Source organism: Sebastes fasciatus, chromosome 15 (assembly GCF_043250625.1).
Source record: "Sebastes fasciatus isolate fSebFas1 chromosome 15, fSebFas1.pri, whole genome shotgun sequence".
In the NCBI taxonomy this organism is placed as follows: Eukaryota; Metazoa; Chordata; class Actinopteri; order Perciformes; family Sebastidae; genus Sebastes; species Sebastes fasciatus.
The window spans coordinates 14,483,949-14,502,295 of NC_133809.1; the positions used below are offsets into that span (position 1 = coordinate 14,483,949).

The 18,347-nt window shown below is 43.0% G+C and overlaps 2 protein-coding genes across 5 annotated transcripts in view; one reads left to right on the top strand and one right to left on the bottom strand.

Moving 5' to 3' along the window:
- Positions 1-14,751, top strand: part of dync1h1 (dynein, cytoplasmic 1, heavy chain 1) — a 32,334-nt gene extending 17,583 nt beyond the window's left edge. The window contains exons 45-78 of the mRNA XM_074661298.1: positions 99-213; positions 301-462; positions 906-1,120; positions 1,233-1,437; positions 1,518-1,691; positions 1,861-1,980; positions 2,167-2,287; positions 3,611-3,806; positions 4,575-4,692; positions 4,786-5,001; positions 5,101-5,313; positions 5,826-5,953; positions 6,089-6,242; positions 6,347-6,493; positions 6,668-6,818; positions 6,970-7,223; positions 7,536-7,670; positions 7,759-7,853; positions 7,952-8,126; positions 8,291-8,366; positions 8,488-8,648; positions 8,751-8,862; positions 8,967-9,027; positions 9,113-9,236; positions 9,378-9,491; positions 9,614-9,784; positions 9,991-10,208; positions 10,316-10,419; positions 11,448-11,656; positions 11,936-12,089; positions 12,716-12,858; positions 12,982-13,150; positions 13,314-13,438; positions 14,279-14,751. Of these exons, the coding sequence (XP_074517399.1) occupies positions 99-213; positions 301-462; positions 906-1,120; positions 1,233-1,437; positions 1,518-1,691; positions 1,861-1,980; positions 2,167-2,287; positions 3,611-3,806; positions 4,575-4,692; positions 4,786-5,001; positions 5,101-5,313; positions 5,826-5,953; positions 6,089-6,242; positions 6,347-6,493; positions 6,668-6,818; positions 6,970-7,223; positions 7,536-7,670; positions 7,759-7,853; positions 7,952-8,126; positions 8,291-8,366; positions 8,488-8,648; positions 8,751-8,862; positions 8,967-9,027; positions 9,113-9,236; positions 9,378-9,491; positions 9,614-9,784; positions 9,991-10,208; positions 10,316-10,419; positions 11,448-11,656; positions 11,936-12,089; positions 12,716-12,858; positions 12,982-13,150; positions 13,314-13,438; positions 14,279-14,407 (5,164 nt within the window). The 3' untranslated portion in view covers positions 14,408-14,751. The remainder of the gene's footprint in view (positions 1-98; positions 214-300; positions 463-905; positions 1,121-1,232; positions 1,438-1,517; positions 1,692-1,860; positions 1,981-2,166; positions 2,288-3,610; positions 3,807-4,574; positions 4,693-4,785; positions 5,002-5,100; positions 5,314-5,825; positions 5,954-6,088; positions 6,243-6,346; positions 6,494-6,667; positions 6,819-6,969; positions 7,224-7,535; positions 7,671-7,758; positions 7,854-7,951; positions 8,127-8,290; positions 8,367-8,487; positions 8,649-8,750; positions 8,863-8,966; positions 9,028-9,112; positions 9,237-9,377; positions 9,492-9,613; positions 9,785-9,990; positions 10,209-10,315; positions 10,420-11,447; positions 11,657-11,935; positions 12,090-12,715; positions 12,859-12,981; positions 13,151-13,313; positions 13,439-14,278) is intronic.
- A 779-nt stretch (positions 14,752-15,530) lies between these two features.
- Positions 15,531-18,176, bottom strand: LOC141783791 (uncharacterized). 4 transcript variants are annotated; one of them, XM_074661301.1, is made up of 5 exons: positions 17,940-18,176; positions 17,627-17,682; positions 17,408-17,479; positions 16,645-16,740; positions 15,531-16,546 (listed from the first exon to the last, which is right to left on the bottom strand). In XM_074661301.1, the coding sequence occupies exons 1-5, from the start codon at positions 17,974-17,976 to the stop codon at positions 15,905-15,907; spliced, it is 903 nt and encodes a 300-aa protein (XP_074517402.1). In that variant the 5' UTR covers positions 17,977-18,176; the 3' UTR covers positions 15,531-15,904. The 4 variants fall into 4 exon arrangements, with proteins under 4 accessions (XP_074517402.1, XP_074517403.1, XP_074517400.1 ...); XM_074661302.1 differs by having other exon boundaries at positions 16,645-16,737; positions 17,940-18,174; XM_074661299.1 differs by having other exon boundaries at positions 17,408-17,482; positions 17,940-18,174.
- Positions 18,177-18,347: the final 171 nt, after the last annotated feature.

An 18,347-nucleotide genomic window follows, 5' to 3' on the forward strand; every position in this document is an offset into this window, starting at 1 on the left:
CTGAGCTGATTGACTTCTCATCTGGTGTTAGTCTAGAAATGTTCAGGTCTGAAATAATTGTTTTGGAGTCAATTTTTAAATTAAATTTCCTCCTCCAGAATCTTCCGTCAGCCTCAGGGCCATCTCCTGTTGATCGGTGTGAGCGGAGCAGGAAAGACTACTCTGTCTCGCTTCGTCGCCTGGATGAACGGACTCAGTGTGTACCAGATCAAGGTTGGTACAACACATGAAGATATTTGGAGCCATATCAATACAATTATCTGTCTGTATTTATTGATGCGTGTGTGTGTGTGTTTTCAGGTACACAGGAAATACACTGGAGAGGACTTTGATGAGGACCTGCGTACAGTGCTGCGTCGCTCAGGTTGTAAGAACGAGAAGATTGCCTTCATCATGGATGAGTCCAACGTGTTGGATTCTGGTTTCCTTGAGAGAATGAACACACTGCTGGCCAACGGAGAGGTAACTTGCCGCCTTCATGATCCATAATGCATCAGTACAACTCATTAGGGGAGCAACATGACAACACTGCCTTTGGTTTTCTGAGATAAAATATCTATTGGGGTTGTGCATTTATGTTTTGCTCGTTTGCTCTCTGTTAAAACGAGTAATATACTTCTACTCTGGACTGCAGCTGTAACATTCAGGAAAGCAGCGGCATGACCGCTCCCCAAAAGAGAAGCCAAAACATCTCGATCGCCCCCTGGTGGCTGGCTGTTAGTTTAGGAAGCGCTTGATTTGATATGCAGCAGAGTTTTCTATGAGCATTTTAAACATCAATATCACAGTCAATCATGTTCATTTAATTATGGGAAGCCAAAATCATGATTAATAATATATTAATTGTGCATCCCTCGCGTAATAATTCAGATTCCTAATATGTTAATGTTACCTGTTCTTCGTAGGTTCCTGGGCTGTTTGAGGGAGATGAGTATGCCACCCTGATGACTCAGTGTAAAGAAGGAGCCCAGAAAGAGGGCCTGATGCTCGACACACATGAGGAGCTGTACAAATGGTTCACCAGCCAGGTTATCAGGAACCTCCATGTTGTTTTCACCATGAACCCTTCATCAGAGGGCCTGAAGGACAGGGCTGCCACATCTCCTGCCCTCTTCAACAGGTACAGAGACGCATGCTGAACACTGAGCAATGAATTCATTTATTACATCACAACCAGGAAATGGACACTGCAACATTAAAATGACAAAATGCCGTATCTTTCTTTGTGTTAGGTGTGTGCTGAACTGGTTTGGAGACTGGTCCACAGAGGCCCTTTATCAGGTGGGTAAGGAGTTCACCAGCAAGATGGATCTGGAGAAACCGAACTACAAGGTGCCGGACTACATGCCCGTCGTCTATGACAAGCTGCCCCAGCCACCATCTCACCGCGAGGCTATCGTCAACGGCTGTGTGTTCGTACACACGACACTTCACCAGGTAGGCATGTTTCCACGTTTGCAGTGGTGGTTAATGAGGTGATTGTGTGGTATGCTTCATAAGTTGTTAACTCTACACAGGCTAACAACCGTCTGGCTAAGCGAGGTGGTCACACGATGTCAATCACTCCTCGCCACTACCTGGACTTCATCAACCAGTATGCCAACCTGTTCAATGAGAAACGCAGCGAGTTGGAGGAGCAGCAGATGCACCTCAACGTTGGTCTCCGCAAGATCAAGGAGACTGTCGATCAGGTAAAGAAAACTTTGCATTTTGCTTCATTTAATTTTATTCCACCTATTTCTCAAAACCTGACGAGAGTTTGGTCTCTAAAAAACAAAAAGGTGTCATTTTTGTCGGTGCTCGCCAACTGCTGCTTGCTCTTGTCTGACTCCTCGATTGTACGTGTGCTTCCTCCTCAAGGTGGAGGAGCTTCGTCGTGACCTGAGAATCAAGAGCCAGGAGTTGGAGGCAAAGAACGCCGCCGCCAATGACAAGCTGAAGAAGATGGTCAAAGACCAGCAGGAGGCAGAAAAGAAAAAGGTACACAAGAAGGAATTTAACACGTAGAACACAGCAGTGTAATTTATTCTCCTTTTGGAGACAAACCTAACCCCTTGTTGTACACTGATCCCTTAAGTCTTGCTCATTTGGATTGAATCAAAATCTCTATAATATATATATAATTTATGTAATACTCCTATACTACTATTACTATTGTGACACCAGGTGATGAGCCAGGAGATCCAGGAATCTGTGTACAAGCAGCAGGAGGTGATCAAGGACAAACAGCTGGATGTCAAAGAGGACTTGGACCAAGTGGAGCCTGCTGTTATTGAGGCTCAGAATGGTACATTGGTTTATTTACTCACATCCGTCTTTATAGTGCTTTTGATTTGTTGGCAGAGAATGAGTACAACAGTCTTGTGCTGCAAGGACGTAACAATAGAACTATATAAATGCACTAAAATATGTGCTACTGTTATGCCAGAAGATTGGAGGCCGATTTTTTTGTTTGATTTATTGTTCATCCCTGTACAATCATTTTCCATTTTTTTATAGAGTGCTGCAGGGATGAAGTATTTTTGTAGGCAAACCAGGGTATTGGCATCGCCGTGTTTCCCTCGCCAAAAAGACAATTTGATTTTTCCATAGGGTTTTGGATTATTGCAGAAAATAAGCTCTGTGGCAAACACACGTTTATGATACTTGCACGTTATTTGCAGCAAGATAATCTTCACAAATGAACACCACTTTTATGATTTTTTTTTTTTTAAGCGTGAATGCAATAGCCAGAAGTAAAAGCATTAGGTAGGGGTATAAATTACAAGTTTCATCATGATACGATATTAGTATATAGTAATTCTTTGGGCAACAATATGATATTTGCTGAAATCACAAAGTCTGCCACGATACGATTTCGATTCAATTCAATTCAGGGTCCTGCGATTGATAAGAGACAATATCAGATGCCCATTCAACACAATTAGTGACATTTATATCAACTCACAAAAAGTAACTAAAATATGATTTGACAATTTTATTATTGGAATTATAGGAACGAGGTGCGCTTGGATGGATATGGTGACACAGACGTGCCATGGGAATTTCAAAATATCTTAAAGATGAGATATGTATCTATGTTTTCACTTTGCATCGATGATATTGGATCATTGAATTGCTCTATCGATCCAGATCGATGCATCGTTACACCCCTAACGTTAGGCTATAAATGAACTACACCACGGTCGCATGACTTCAACGTCACCACCGCTAAGCTACAGGCAGACTAGTGTTTGGATTGATGATGTTTAATGTCCCCAACAACCTCTGTAGTCTCATTGAGCCACTTGTTAGCAACCGCCTTTTTTACATAGACATATAAAAGCATCAAAAATTGTACTTTATATCGCAGAGCAAACTTTAAATTCTCTTAAGCATGTGTTAACCACAGACCTTATTTCAGGCATCCAACCAAAAAGCACATTGACTTTGTGACGAGGGAACCGGAAGTGCGAAACATGCGACTCAATCCTGCAGCGCTCTATTACAATGTTATCAAATACTCACTTGTTGGCTTCCGGGTTAACAACTTGATCTTTACCTGCATCCTCCCTTCATCACTGCCCCTTCCTTGTCATAATCCACCTCTTTGTCCACCTGGTGTTGATAGCTGTTAAGTCCATTAAGAAGCAGCACCTGGTGGAGGTGCGTTCCATGGCCAATCCACCCGCGGCCGTGAAGCTGGCCCTCGAGTCCATCTGCTTGCTCCTGGGAGAGAGCACGACTGACTGGAAGCAGATCCGTTCCATCATCATGAGAGAGAACTTCATCCCCACTATTGTAAACTTCGAAGCTGATGAGATCAGGTGAAATAAGAAAGAAATGTATTTTGCAATTGTTCACTAAAGCTTTCTTCCTCTCTCTCTCTGCTTCTCTCTGACTTTTCAACCCCTGAGTCTGTTTCAAATTCCTCCCTTCTTTTGCCCTCTACGCTCCCCTTCTCCCTCTCCTCTTTACTGCTTCTTTCTTTCCAACACATTGCTCTTTCCACCTAACTAGCGGTGAGCTCTATTAGGCGGCATCACCTAGTAGAAGTGCGGGCTATGACCAATCCCCCAGCGGCAGTCAAGCTGGCCATGGAGTCTATCTGCCTTATGCTGGGCGAGGAGACCAATGACTGGAAAAAAATCAGACAAGTTATTATCAGGGACAATTTCATCAGCAGCATAGTCAACTTTTCCTCTGAGGAAATGAGGTACCGGTGTCAGAACGTCCGTCTAGTCTTTAATGGAAGCACAAATTATATCAATCAGTATATTAATCAAGTGACACCTGTGATCAGAATTTGATTTTAGGTTTCTTATCGGTTGATTTTGCTGAATCAGAAAATGAGCTGATGGTAACAACGGCCACTATCCTTATTTTTTAGTGGTTGTTGTCATGATTTTTCATTTCTCACAGTGAAGATGATAGAAATTGCACCACCTGTCCCACCCCAAACAAATTTTAAATGATCTTTGCAACATGTCATTTCCTGTGATTCACGATGATTGTTCCACATTTGACGTTTAAGTATTTGACTGTGTGAAGTGCTGCTTTATTCTAACTTCTTGGACTGTTTCTACTTTATCCAGTGACTCCATCCGTGAGAAGATGAAGAAGAACTACATGTCCAACCCGAGCTACAACTATGACCAAGTCAACAGGGCATCTCTGGCCTGTGGGCCTATGGTGAAATGGGCGATCGCTCAGGTAAGGAAGCCTAGACAATATGAAAATGAAGGGTAATAATTGGGTAAAAAGAGTACTCCTTTTAATGTATACCATGTTCTACCACTCCCCTAGCTTAATTACGCTGACATGCTGAAGCGCGTGGAGCCCCTGCGTAATGAACTGCAGAAGCTTGAAGATGACGCCACGGACAACAAGACAAAGGCAGAAGAGGTTGAGCAGATGATCAGAGACCTGGAGGCCAGCATCGCTCGCTACAAGGAGGAGTACGCTGTCCTCATCTCAGAGGCCCAGGCCATCAAGGCTGACCTGGCTGCCGTCGAGGCTAAGGTAACTGGTCATCAAACCCCTCTGTATCTGTCTCTTTTTAATCCAGTTTAAACTGAAGGATCTTGCAGCATTTCTCTGAACTCTTGTCTCTCCTCCCAGGTGAATCGCAGCCACGCCCTGCTGAAGAGTCTGTCAGCTGAAAGGGACCGCTGGGAGAAGACCAGTGAGACTTTCAAGAACCAGATGTCCACCATCGCTGGAGACTGTCTGCTCTCTGCAGCTTTCATTACCTACGCCGGCTACTTTGAGCAACAGATGAGGCAGAACCTGTTCACTACTTGGTCTCACCACCTGCAGCAGGCCAACATTCAGGTAGTTAAAGCTCTGATACACCATCACACCTACAAATCTAAGGCTCACTCACATTACCAGTATGTATGTATGTATGTAGGAACTTCTTTTTGTTACTGTGTTTCTTGTGTTCAAGACATCAAACGTACACCTAAGCACATCTACTTTTAGACCGTTTCAAGGCAACAGGTTGGGTCCATGTTTACTTCCTGTCAGCTTATGTCATTCACATATACTGCAACAGGAAATAAACTGGGACACATGTTTATGTTTACAAATGTGAAATGGTCTATTGGTCAGGAATGCACAAAGGATGTCATGATCATATAAGCAGATTTGCCAAATGTATAGCCATTAGCCATAGAATAATGTAAATAGATAATCCTAGTGAGTTTGATCCTGATCCATAAATTCACTAAAAACTAATTGTGGATCAGGATTTTTGTTTGACTGTTGTTGTTTTAAAACGTGTCTCAAGGCACACACATATGTGGAGGACTTAAAATCATAAAAGCGCATTTCTTTCCCCCCAGTTCCGTACTGATATTGCCAGAACTGAGTACCTGTCCAACGCTGACGAGAGGCTCCGCTGGCAAGCCAACTCCCTCCCAGCTGATGACCTCTGCACTGAGAACGCCATCATGCTCAAGAGGTTCAACAGGTCAGTATCTTTCTCTTCCTCTGGCAATGTTTTTAGATTTTTTGTTACTGTTGTTTAAGCATTCCTGTGTATTAATTGGCCTTGAGTTGATTTAACTTCCCACGTTGATCTATTCTACACCATCCCTCTTTCTAGGTACCCGCTAATCATCGACCCATCAGGCCAAGCCACAGAGTTCATAATGAATGAGTACAAAGAACGCAAGATCACCAGAACCAGTTTCCTGGATGACGCCTTCAGGAAGAACCTGGAGAGTGCTTTGCGTTTCGGAAACCCACTGTTGGTCCAGGTATGAACGGCTACTTCACATTGCCAACATTAAATTGTCACTGTCCAAAATATTCATCAAGGATTTGTTCATTTATAGCAATTTATTTATTTTTTGCCCTCAAGGACGTAGAAAGTTACGACCCCATCCTTAACCCGGTGCTGAACAGAGAGGTTCGCAGGACTGGAGGGCGTGTCCTCATCACCCTGGGAGACCAGGACATCGATCTGTCACCTTCGTTCGTCATCTTCCTTTCTACACGAGACCCAACGGTGAGTAGATTCATCATTTAGGTCTTATCTATGGATAATGTAAGATTATTAGACGGTATTTAACCATTTTAATAGATCTAGTAACAACGTCTATCATAAATAAAATTGGCTTTCGTCTGAAAGGATTGTAAAAGGAAGTTAATCTGTGTTGTATGGTGTCTCTTGTGTATGCAGGTCGAGTTCCCACCAGACTTGTGTTCTCGTGTTACATTTGTCAACTTCACGGTGACACGCAGCAGCCTTCAGAGCCAGTGTCTCAACGAGGTCCTAAAGGCAGAGAGGCCTGATGTGGATGAGAAACGCTCCGACCTCCTCAAACTGCAGGGTGAGACAGATGTGCTAACACAATGATAGCGCACAGCTGGGGATGACGCACACTGACAGGGATCCAAGATGATTCAGACTTTAGTCACGGTGGAAAAAGAGTTCAGTGAAACGATAAAGTCGATTAACAACTGTCCTTCTGTCTCTTGTAGGTGAGTTCCAACTGCGTCTGCGTCAGCTGGAAAAATCCCTGCTGCAAGCCCTCAATGAGGTTAAAGGCCGCATCCTTGATGATGACACCATCATCACCACGCTGGAGAACTTGAAGAAGGAGGCAGCTGAGGTGACCAGGAAGGTGGAGGAGACCGATATCGTCATGGCAGAAGTGGAGGCGGTGTCGCAGCAATACCTGTCTCTGTCCTCTGCCTGCAGCAGCATCTACTTCACCATGGAGTCTCTCAACCAGGTCTGGACACATATTACTTGCTCTCGCAGCCAATCCTTTTTGTATATGTTTTTGGCTATAGATTTTTTTTTTTGTTTTGTTGAACACCGGGGTTGTGATGAATAAATGATACGAAATGCGAAATAGTCACCTGTGAATATAATATATATAGGGCTTTTATTGTGAAATTAATCACACGGAAAAAAATGCCGGTGTGTAACAGCTTTAAATCTCACCAATGCTAAACATGCACACTAAGCTATTCTGCCTAATACTTGTAAACTAGCCAAACAACCATTTAATAAACAAATCTCTCTTTGTATCTTGCTCCAGATGCACTTCCTGTACCAGTACTCCCTCCACTTTTTCCTGGATACCTACCACACGGTGCTGTACGAGAACCCCCACCTCAAGGGCATCACCGATCATTCACAGAGACTCGATGTCATCACCAAGGACCTCTTCCAGGTTTGAACCACACAGTTTGAAAACAAGAGACTCCTTTTCTTTGGTGGTACGACTGTAGTAGACATAATTTGCTTATTTCTTTATGTAGGTGGTGTTCAACAGGGCAGCCAGAGGTATGCTGCACCAGGACCACATCACTTTTGCCATGCTGCTGGCTAAGATCAGCATTAAAGGCATCACCAGGTAAGATGCCAGTATTACACTGATGTACGACTAGTGATAGTATGACTTAAAACAAGGTTTCTCAGTAACATCAGACAACATAATCCATCTCTTTCCAGTGAGCCCTCATATGATACAGAGTTCCAGCATTTCCTGCGTGGTAAGGAGATTGTTCTGACTGGCATGTCGCTGCCCAAAGTGAAGGGTCTGACCACCGACCAGTGTGAGGCCATGGTCCGCCTCAGCCGCCTGCCAGCATTCAGCGACTTGGTGGAGAAGGTTGAGGCTGATGAGGTGAGTGTTGGCAGATACTGTCCATCTGGTATCACTTATATTGTGATAATTAAACAGAAGTTGCTCATGAACAAACATAAGTATAAGCATACCTCTTAATAAACTACTTTCTTTTCAATGCAAACTGTATCAGTGATCATTATTGCTTTCTTTTGTTACTTCAGCAATTCTTTATGTGGATTGAGAGCAACACTCCCGATCTGGCTGTTCCCTATCTGTGGTCAGAGGAGAAGCAGTCCAGTGAGTATACCGATTTGTCATATTTTGCAAATGATGCATGAACATTAAGACCAACCAGATGTTGATTGAATGTATATATTCTCTGTATACATGACCTGCTCTGCTCTTCCCTGTACACCAGCTCCCATTGGCCAGGCAGTGCACCAGCTGTTGCTGATTCAGGCCTTCCGCCCCGACCGTCTGCAGGCTATGTCGCACATTTTTGTCTCAAAGGTGCTGGGAGAGACCTTCATGAACATCATCGAACAGCCGCTTGACCTGGCTAACATTGTGGATATGGAGGTAGGAACCAATATTTCTTTAATCATTTTCTCTCCAGTGGCGTTTGCCATCGTCGGTGTTGTTAAATCCGTCGCTGACTTTTCCGTCTCCTGTCTCTTGTAGGTGAAGCCGAGCACTCCAGTGTTGATGTGTTCAGTACCAGGTTATGACGCCAGCGGCCTGGTCAGAGATCTGGCTGCTGAGGAGAACAAACAAATCACCTCCATCTCTATTGGTAAGGAAGGAATAAGCTCATTGTCTTGACACACAAATAAGATCCTCAAGTTAAACGTTTAGTGAGGATATTGATCAATGTTTGTGTTCCTACACCGTCTACAGGTTCGGCTGAAGGCTTCAATAAGGCAGAACGAGACATCAACACTGCCGTCAAGTCTGGCAGGTGGGTAACGTTTGTTCTGTGTATTTCTTTTAGTATGTACACTTTGTTTTGTTGTGCTGGTATCCTGACCGTTTTTGTCTTGTAGGTGGGTGATGTTGGAGAACGTCCACTTGGCCCCCGGATGGCTGATGCAGCTAGAAAAGAAGCTCCACTCCCTGCAGCCTCATTCCAGCTTCAGGCTTTTCCTGACAATGGAGATCAACCCCAAGGTAAACTACATCACTCATAAAAATATTTCCAACATTTCATAATCTTTTATAATGAAGCTGTGAATTAATTCTCACTTCTAGCCCCAGAGTTTCTTTTTTCTTTCCCTCCTCAAAGTCTCAGTACTGTGTTTTTCCCGGCAGGTTCCCGTGAATCTGCTTCGTGCCGGTCGTATCTTTGTGTTCGAGCCTCCTCCTGGTGTCAAGGCCAACATGCTCAGAACCTTCAGCAGCATCCCTGTGGCTCGCATGTGCAAGGTGATTTTATCTTGCCGACATACTCACACTCACACTTTTCCACCAAAAGCTTAATCATTAATGCTGTCTGCACACGTCCTCCACCTTTGCCATCTTAATGACTTTTCTCTATGTTTCTGCAGGCTCCCAACGAGCGTGCTCGTCTCTACTTCCTGCTGGCTTGGTTCCACGCAGTCATTCAGGAGCGTCTGCGCTATGCACCACTGGGCTGGTCCAAGAAATATGAGTTTGGAGAGTCTGACCTCCGCTCTGCCTGCGACACCATTGACACCTGGCTGGATGACACTGCTAAGGTTGGAGATTATTTCAATCAATTATTTAATCAAATTTCAATTCCGATTTTTAACGTGTCATCATAAGAATTATTTGTTGGCAATATACACTTATATCAACAACCTATAAATTCATACAGTTCAAACAGTAAGTTCATCAGATAAATTACTTCAGTATTAGAGTTTTGACAGTGTATTAAAAATATGACTCACACACACACACACAGGGTCGTCAAAATATTGCACCAGACAAGATCCCCTGGGCGGCCTTGAAAACCCTGATGGCCCAGTCCATCTATGGCGGTCGCATTGACAATGAGTTTGACCAGCGTCTGCTCAACACCTTCCTGGACCGCATCTTCACCAAGCAAAGCTTCGACAGCGAGTTCAAACTGGCTCTCAAGGTCGACGGGCACAAGGACATCAAGATGCCCGACGGTATCAGGTCAGTAGTGGCTTTTCTTAAAATCACTTTAAGTTTATTAATATTGTAAGGTTGTTTTCCTGATGACCTCAACCAGTTAAAGAAATATTTATTTTGATTTGTTACAGGCGCGAGGAGTTCATGCACTGGGTCGAGATGCTTCCCGACACTCAGACTCCATCCTGGCTCGGGTTGCCCAGCAATGCTGAGAAGGTCTTGCTCACCACTCAGGGTACGCCACAGCTGGTCATCTTCGTCATCTGTACTCTGGTGTTCTGTCACAGTAACTGGACCATAACACATCCTGTTTCTTCTTCTTCCTCAATCCATCTGTTAAGATTTCATGTTTTCTCAGAGCAGCTCATTAACCATCTCTCTCTCTATTCTAGTGTCTTTACTTTTATTTTGACAGGGTACGACGAGGAGTCAAGATCTTAATATTTTTGTGTCTGCTTTGGGCAGAATACTGTGTGTGTGTGTGTGTGTGTGTGTGTGTGTGTGGTGGCAAAGAATATGTTAAGGGTGCTCCCTTCCACTAATCTCTCATCTTCTCATGGGTTCATTTCACCAGTTAGTTTTCTATGCTATCACAAGTAGCTCCTAGTATCAGTCTTGTATATCGTAGTCCCATAGTTTAGCCTAGCTGTAGTTAAAGCCATCATACTTTAAAAAGGTGCTCTGCCCAAAGGAAGGGTGTGTGTGTGCCCTCACCCTCCAGCGGCTGTATTTCACAGCCATCATGTCGCTTTGCTGAAATATTATCCCCACCCCACCCTCAGAGTAGGATTCAAAGCAACCACATTCCTCCCCATCCCCTCTATCATCCCCTCCCTCCCTGTTTTGTCAGATTGATTTCCACACCCTCTCCAAACTTCCACCGTCCCAGCTGCCAAAGCATCCACCTGCCTCACTACCCCTCTCCCTCATCCTCACCCCTACAACCTATTACCCTACATTGGTTCTTTTTTATTTCTTTTACAGAGCCAGTCAAGAATGCGGTTCATTTATCCACTTGGGAACTATGTTGAATACTTGATGGAAATATTGCCTGAAGCCTTGTGTGTCTTTCGTCCTTCTAATTTGTTTGTGTCTCTCACAACTCCTTTTTTGATATAAAAACAAACCTTTTATTAACACACCCTCAAGGTGAGCTGTTTGTGTCTTTGTTCCACTATTAATTTCTTCTCCCCCTACTTCCCACCATGGCCTTGTCTTCCACCTCCCTCCCCGCTCACTCCCTCCCTCCGCCCGGCTGCGCAGGCATTGACATGATGGGTAAGATGCTGAAAATGCAGACGTTGGAGGATGAGGACGACCTTGCCTACGACACGGAAATAAAGGAGCGCGCTTCGTCCACAACTGATGCCCAGCCGGCCTGGATGAGGATCCTCTACACCACTGCCAGCAACTGGCTGCAGCTCGTGCCCCAAACAGTCAATCCACTCAAACGGACAGTGGAGAACATCAAGGTAATGGCAGAAATAAGAGGAAAGGTGGTTGGCAAGCAGACTTCAGGACAGGAGACAGACCCATAACATTGTGTTCTGTGCAACATACTCGGCAATTACTGCTATGTTGATCAGTTGTTTTGTTATATGACTTTATGTAGACTCATGAGGTGACGAGGGTAAAATAAAACAAAATAAAAGCACAGGCTTGAATTTCAGCAGATGAATATGTACTTACTTTTTCTGGTGTCATTCTGTATTTGATTTAATGTCCTCTTTGTCCAAACACACAAACACTAGGACCCACTGTTCCGGTTCTTCGAGCGTGAGGTGAAGATGGGTGGCAAAATGCTGCAGGAGGTCCGTCAGGATTTGACCGATGTGGTGCAAGTGTGCGGGGGCAAGAAGAAGCAGACTAACGACTTGCGCACACTCATTAGCGAACTTGTTAAAGGTAATATCTTAAGAAAATATAGGAAAGTCACTGCACACTTAAAATAACTCATTGTCGGCCTTGACCATAGACTGTGTATATAGATGGACGACGCGTCTCCACTTCCTAAAAGTGAAGCCAAAATATCCCGGATACGGGAGCTGCTATCTTGAGATTTTGATGTCATTTGGAGCCAGAGTCGGCGCAGTAGTGATCAGGGGCCTGGAGCCGCGGTATCGAGGTCACTCAGAGCAGCGGCCAATCACAGCTGTCAATCACCCCCTTTTTATAGCATCAAATAACATATTAAAACCAAACTCGTCAGAAAAATGAATACTCGGACATGCATCAGCGTGATAAGACTGAACTAAAATGACCGAAACCATCTTTGAGAATATTATTTGACGTGTACTTTTACTTTTTAGTTTGGTCCGTGTCCCATTCGCTAACATGGAGAGGGCAGGGTTTATGGCCTATACTGCAGCTAGCCACCAGGAGGCGATCGAGATGTTTTGGCTTCACTTTTGGGGAGCTGTCATGTCTTCCATCTTTATATACAGTCTATATGGTCTCGACCAACAAGATGTCCTTGAACAGATAATACTTTGAGGGATTAACTGGAATACACCGGTATTTCTTTCTCCCAGGCATCCTCCCTCGCAGCTGGTGTCGGTACACCGTTCCAGCCGCCATGACTGTGATCCAGTGGGTGGCAGACTTCAGTGAGCGCATCAAACAGCTGCAGCAGATCTCCCAGGGTGCTGCCAGCGGGGGTGCAAAGGAACTGAAGGTACTGTTTGTGTACAGCATCAAACAACCTGTACACAAATAGCATGATAGATTTCTTAAACATTGACAGAGCCACTCACAGTACTGGTATCTTTCTTTTCTCCTCCTGTCTCTCCTTCTCCAGAACATCCACGTGTGCCTCGGCAGCCTGTTTGTACCAGAGGCTTACATCACCGCTACACGCCAGTATGTGGCCCAGGCTAACAGCTGGTCTCTGGAAGAGCTGTGTCTGGAGGTCAACGTCACCACCGCCCAGGGCGCCGCACTGGATGCGTGCAGCTTCGGCATCAAAGGTCAGACAAGCAGGGTCCTACTAATTCTCTAGCGCCCTAGTCACGAATGTGACAAATACTCACACAACTCTTGAACATTTTAATCCAGTTGATTGTCCCCAAAGGTTTGTAAAAATGAAGTTTCAAGGGTTCTAATGTGTAACATCCTCACTGTTTCTCTCAGGTCTGAAACTGCAGGGAGCTATTTGTGCCAACAACAAGCTGTCTCTGTCCACCTCCATCTCCACTGAGCTGCCTCTCACTCAGCTTCGCTGGATCAAGCAAAGCAACGCTGAGAAGAGAAACTTGGTATGAACAAGATATGTATACACAGACATAAAACTATTAATCTTTCTATCAAATAATCTATACAGTCAGACGATTTAGAAAAAGATATGATGACGCCGTTAAACCTCTGGGGTCATGTCACTCACTTCATACTTTTTATGATATCTCTATAACAGATGTATGTAGCAACTTACTTTAAAAACTGTCCTGCAGCACGCCGTTCCTCCGTTACAGCGAGCCATCACTTCTTCGTATAATCCATCCAGGGGCTTGGTAATCCATCAAGGAAACGCTGTTGTTTTTGGACACTTTCTAAAATACAAAAAGCGATAATGTGATATATTATATTCTTATTTATCCAATGCCAACTATACAAACAACTCTTGAATGTTTCTGTTTGGTGAATGAGATTTCTGGCAGACATGTTGACTCTCCTCTCCAATCACAAGCTGTATTAGATGGTGAACCGTGCACGAAGCACTGCGCCAATGACGGTTGTAAAATGGTGTATTGACGATTTACAAACGTGATTGGAGAGAGTAAACTTTTGCACAGTTTGTTGTAGAAAATGAATGGATTGTTGGAACATTCAAATTCCGTTTTACTTTTTCTTTTGACTTCTTGGTCTTATAACTTCTTATAATATGTGATATCTCTGCAGCATACATATTCAAATAGCCCATGTTGTGCTGAAACTAAGGATATTACTTGCTTGTGCCTTACAGTACTGAGTTTACACACGTTTATATATTAAGAGAGTTGAAGCCCTAGTAATGGGAAAAAAGGGCTCAGATCCCAGAGGGAATTCAGCTTTTGAAATGGCTTTGTGTCTCATCACATTTTGTTTTCTCGTCATCGCAGGTGACTCTTCCCGTGTACCTGAACTTCACCAGGTCCGACCTCATCTTCACTGTTGACTTTGACATCGCCACCAAGGAAGATCCACACAGCTTCTATGAGCGTGGAGTTGCTGTCCTGTGCACTGAGTAGATGAAACCATGAGTCATTCCTGAAGACCAGAGAGTCTTGATTATTAAACCACACATAATCACCTACATTCATTGCTTATATTAACCAGTATTTAAAAAGTAGTTTGTGGCTTGTTGCATTCCGATATAGAACGTAGTTAAACACATTCGTGGAGCAGTAATTAACATGTAGTCATTCTTAGTGTTTTTGCAAAGTGTCTTAGAAGGTGAAGAGAATGATGACAGATGGTAAATGAAGAGAAGATGAACTGTGGAAAGGGAAAGTTGAAAGTAAAAAATGTTTTTATGAAGGAAACTGTTATGTTTTTAGATTGAATAAAGGCTGTCGGAATGAAATTAACTGCATTAATGACTTAAGCGTGGTCTTTCGTGATAAATAAAATTGACGCTAACGGGGAAACAGATTGTCCTAATTAATACTTCTGAGGGGAATCCCACTCTTGTCTTTTATAAATTGGGTTCAGCAAACTGGAATAGTAGACAGCATCACAGAGAATGGATCCAATAACTTTAATATGAATTTGCAGAGGAGATGAAGGTCTCTTGTTTCCCAGATCCCAGATCATTTCTTGACCTCTGGATATGGTGACACTTTCAACACCGAACCAAAGAGCACATGGAAGTGGACTTTGAACTTTGTGCTGAACTTCAGTTCCTTCTCTCTGTCTTCATGCTTTGTTTATTGTGTGTAGTTTAAATATCACGGTTAGCGTCAAAACTTGTATATTGCGACAACCCCCTAATAGACCACTCGTGAAATTTTCTCTTACCTAAGAGATGAGCAAAAATAAGAAAACATTGGCAAATCCCAGAAATAAATGGGTACCAACAAAATAATTCATGGATATGAACAAAAATAACAGCAGATTTGTTCGTATATTGCTCACCCATTGACTTCCAAGAGGAATTTGCAATCTATATATATATATATTTTTTTTTCCCTCATTGATACATATTTAGAATGTAAAATTTTATCAGCACCTCATTTTAACAAAATTATATTTTGATGGGGCACCTGTGGCTAGAGTTCAGTGGAGCTATAGTTACTGAGTGCGGTCTTTATCATTAAAATCAGGAGGGGCTCAAACAGATTAAGCTTATGTGGACAAAAAAACAAAACAGTATCATGTTTAATTTTCTTTTTAATTTTTTTCGGACAGAAGTTTTTCTTTAATTGGTGTATGGGAAAATACAGTTTCTTCATTGCCAGTGCATAGGTGTCTATTATGGAGACCGAGGTTACTATGGTAATTTTTCCCAACAAAAATCGTAATTGCTTAAAGACAATCAGCACATTATGTGACACCTGTGAGACACTCAAAATAACTGGAGGTAGAATATAAACCCTCAGGTCACTACACCGTTTTATCTATCTATTCATGAGTAGACAAAGTGCATTGCCTGGTTACTATTTAGAGTCTTTCATTGTACCTTAAATCGTTTAAGGCATTGAATATGACTGCAGTACTTCAGTCTGTCAGTCCATGATTGGATGGCTCTAACATGGTTCAAATGCAGAGTCCCTTTCTTCTTGTTTGTACTCCATGTTGACAACACACTGCCTCTTTCTTTGCCCCGGCTCCACCACTTCAGCTCCAGGGAAACCCAGCTTTCTCTTGTGACGCGATCTGGGGTCAAAGGGGCAGTGGGATCTCTCAGAGGACCGATCCAGCATCTGGGACGAACTCCCTTCCACTGGGGTTACAGGTCCAGGTGTGTGAGGTGTGGAGGATCTTGTAGTGTGCAAGCCTGAATCATCAAATTGGGAATGCAATTCTACATCCATGGTTTGGGTGTTTATAGTTGAATCATTGGCCATTTCCTCTGTGAGATCTCTACAACCACTGTGCAAGGGCATAATGTCACACAGATCAGAGTCACTCCCACATTTCATCTGGACATCCATAGGATGTTGCTGCTCTGTTACAGGATCTCTCATCCCATTTTTCACCAGTTCTCTGGGGGCAACAGAAGCAGGGTGATGAAGGATAAATCTCCTGCTCCTCGCCGAGAACCGACAGCATCCTCCTCCTCCTCCCCCTCCCCCTGTTCCCTGCTGTCTCGTTCGCCTGCCGGAGACACCCACATCGATGTTTGACTCGTCAGAATCCTCAGAGCTCCCGTCGTATGGGTCCAGAAACTACAATCACAAGCACACATGCATACATTCATGAACACATAGAACAGTAGAGGATTTTGCAGCAGAAATGGATTTATTAGACAAAGGAGAAAGCTTACTAAAGAATAACAGCCGTGCCTTCCAGCGGGCTTGTGTGTTAACGGCAGTGTCCGCCGAAAGGTCCCGCTTTCTGGTGTACTGCTCACACATCCCTGCTCAATGAGGAATTCAGGGATTTATTGCATCAACAAGTGATTCATTTTTACAATCAAAAAGCTCAATACATGCTGGAAACCATCCCAGTGTGCCCTTCATAAATTATGTTACAGAGACCACAAAAGATACAGTAGAAAGGTGTATGTCTGGTGCCAAGATAATGGGCATGTAGAGTCAGTTTCTGGGAAAGAAACTCAATTTGATCCAATTTTAAAGAGGACCTATTATGCTTTTTTTCCCCAGGCGCATATTTGTATTTTGGGTTTCTACTAGAACATGTTTCCATGCTTTAATGTTCAACAAACGCTTTACTTTTCTCATACCGGTTGTGCTGCAGCACCTCTTTTCACCTTCTGTCTGAAACGCTCTGTTTGAGCTCTGTCTCCCTTTGGCGTAGACTTTGGGATTTGTAACTTTGCAGACCTTTTAAATGCACAAAAAAACTATATAACATGCAAAATGAAAGGGGAAAAGCACAAAAGCACAATAGGTCCCCTTTAAAACAAAATTCATGGAGATATCCAATGGAAAAAGTCCTATGTTTGGGACTGGGCACACTCTTTTTAAGCCATTTAAAATCTACGTATACTACACAAGTTTACAGTGTCACTCATGTAATTGTGCTTATTGTGTGTGTAATGTTCACATTCAAAAATAAAACAATACCCTAGTGCTGGTGTCCGACCATCTTGGACTGATCTCTGAGTCAGAATCGGTGCTGGACTCCACTTTACACATCTCCTGACAGAGAACAGAGGTCACTCCAGTTCACACTTATATGTCAAAGCAAGAAAACAGTGAAATGCAAGTGATTTTTAATTTTAAGACTGGAAAAAAGGACCAGAGCTCTCCCTCTCTCTCAATATGGTGATAAACTGATCTCACCATGTATTTGAAAGCAAGCTGGTCCATGTTGTTGGGCACATGTCTATCCTTGTGATCTAATTGGAGAGAACAAATATGAATTTGTAGTGCAATAATGCATTTAAGCACATTCAAAAGACATCACACATATTTGTTTAAAAAAAGTAGAAAAAGCTACTCAAATGACCCACTCAGTGCCAGAATGTCCAAGAAAGCATATAGGCCTACTAAATGAATATCATGCAAACCTTAATATAATATGTTACTTAATATAAAGTTAGTATATGTTTTTAATTTTGCAAAAAAATAAATAATAAATGGAAAATACTGATACCTGGAAGGGAGAGTTGTCGTCTTCCTCTATATGCCATGACATTTGGCGCGTTTAAGTAAAAATAGGCCAACTTAAAAGATGTATTGTGAGATTGTGTAGTCCTGTAAGATGGTAGATTAATTAACCACCAGGTGCCTTTGATATGATGCAGCCAAGTGTGGCCACACAGGTGAGCAGCAGTCTACACACCATAAACAGCATTGACACGAGTTCAAAACGCCACTTAATTTGCTAATTGACCTTTTCAAGATTTTACCAAAATAATATGTCCATCCGGTGATTTTCAAAATAAAACTCATATTTTACCTGCTCTTGCTGGTAGTGCACGGCAGCCTAAATATCATTTTATATTCATCCTGACCACCTGTCAACCTGTTTTTTTTCATATGTATATTTTATATATATATA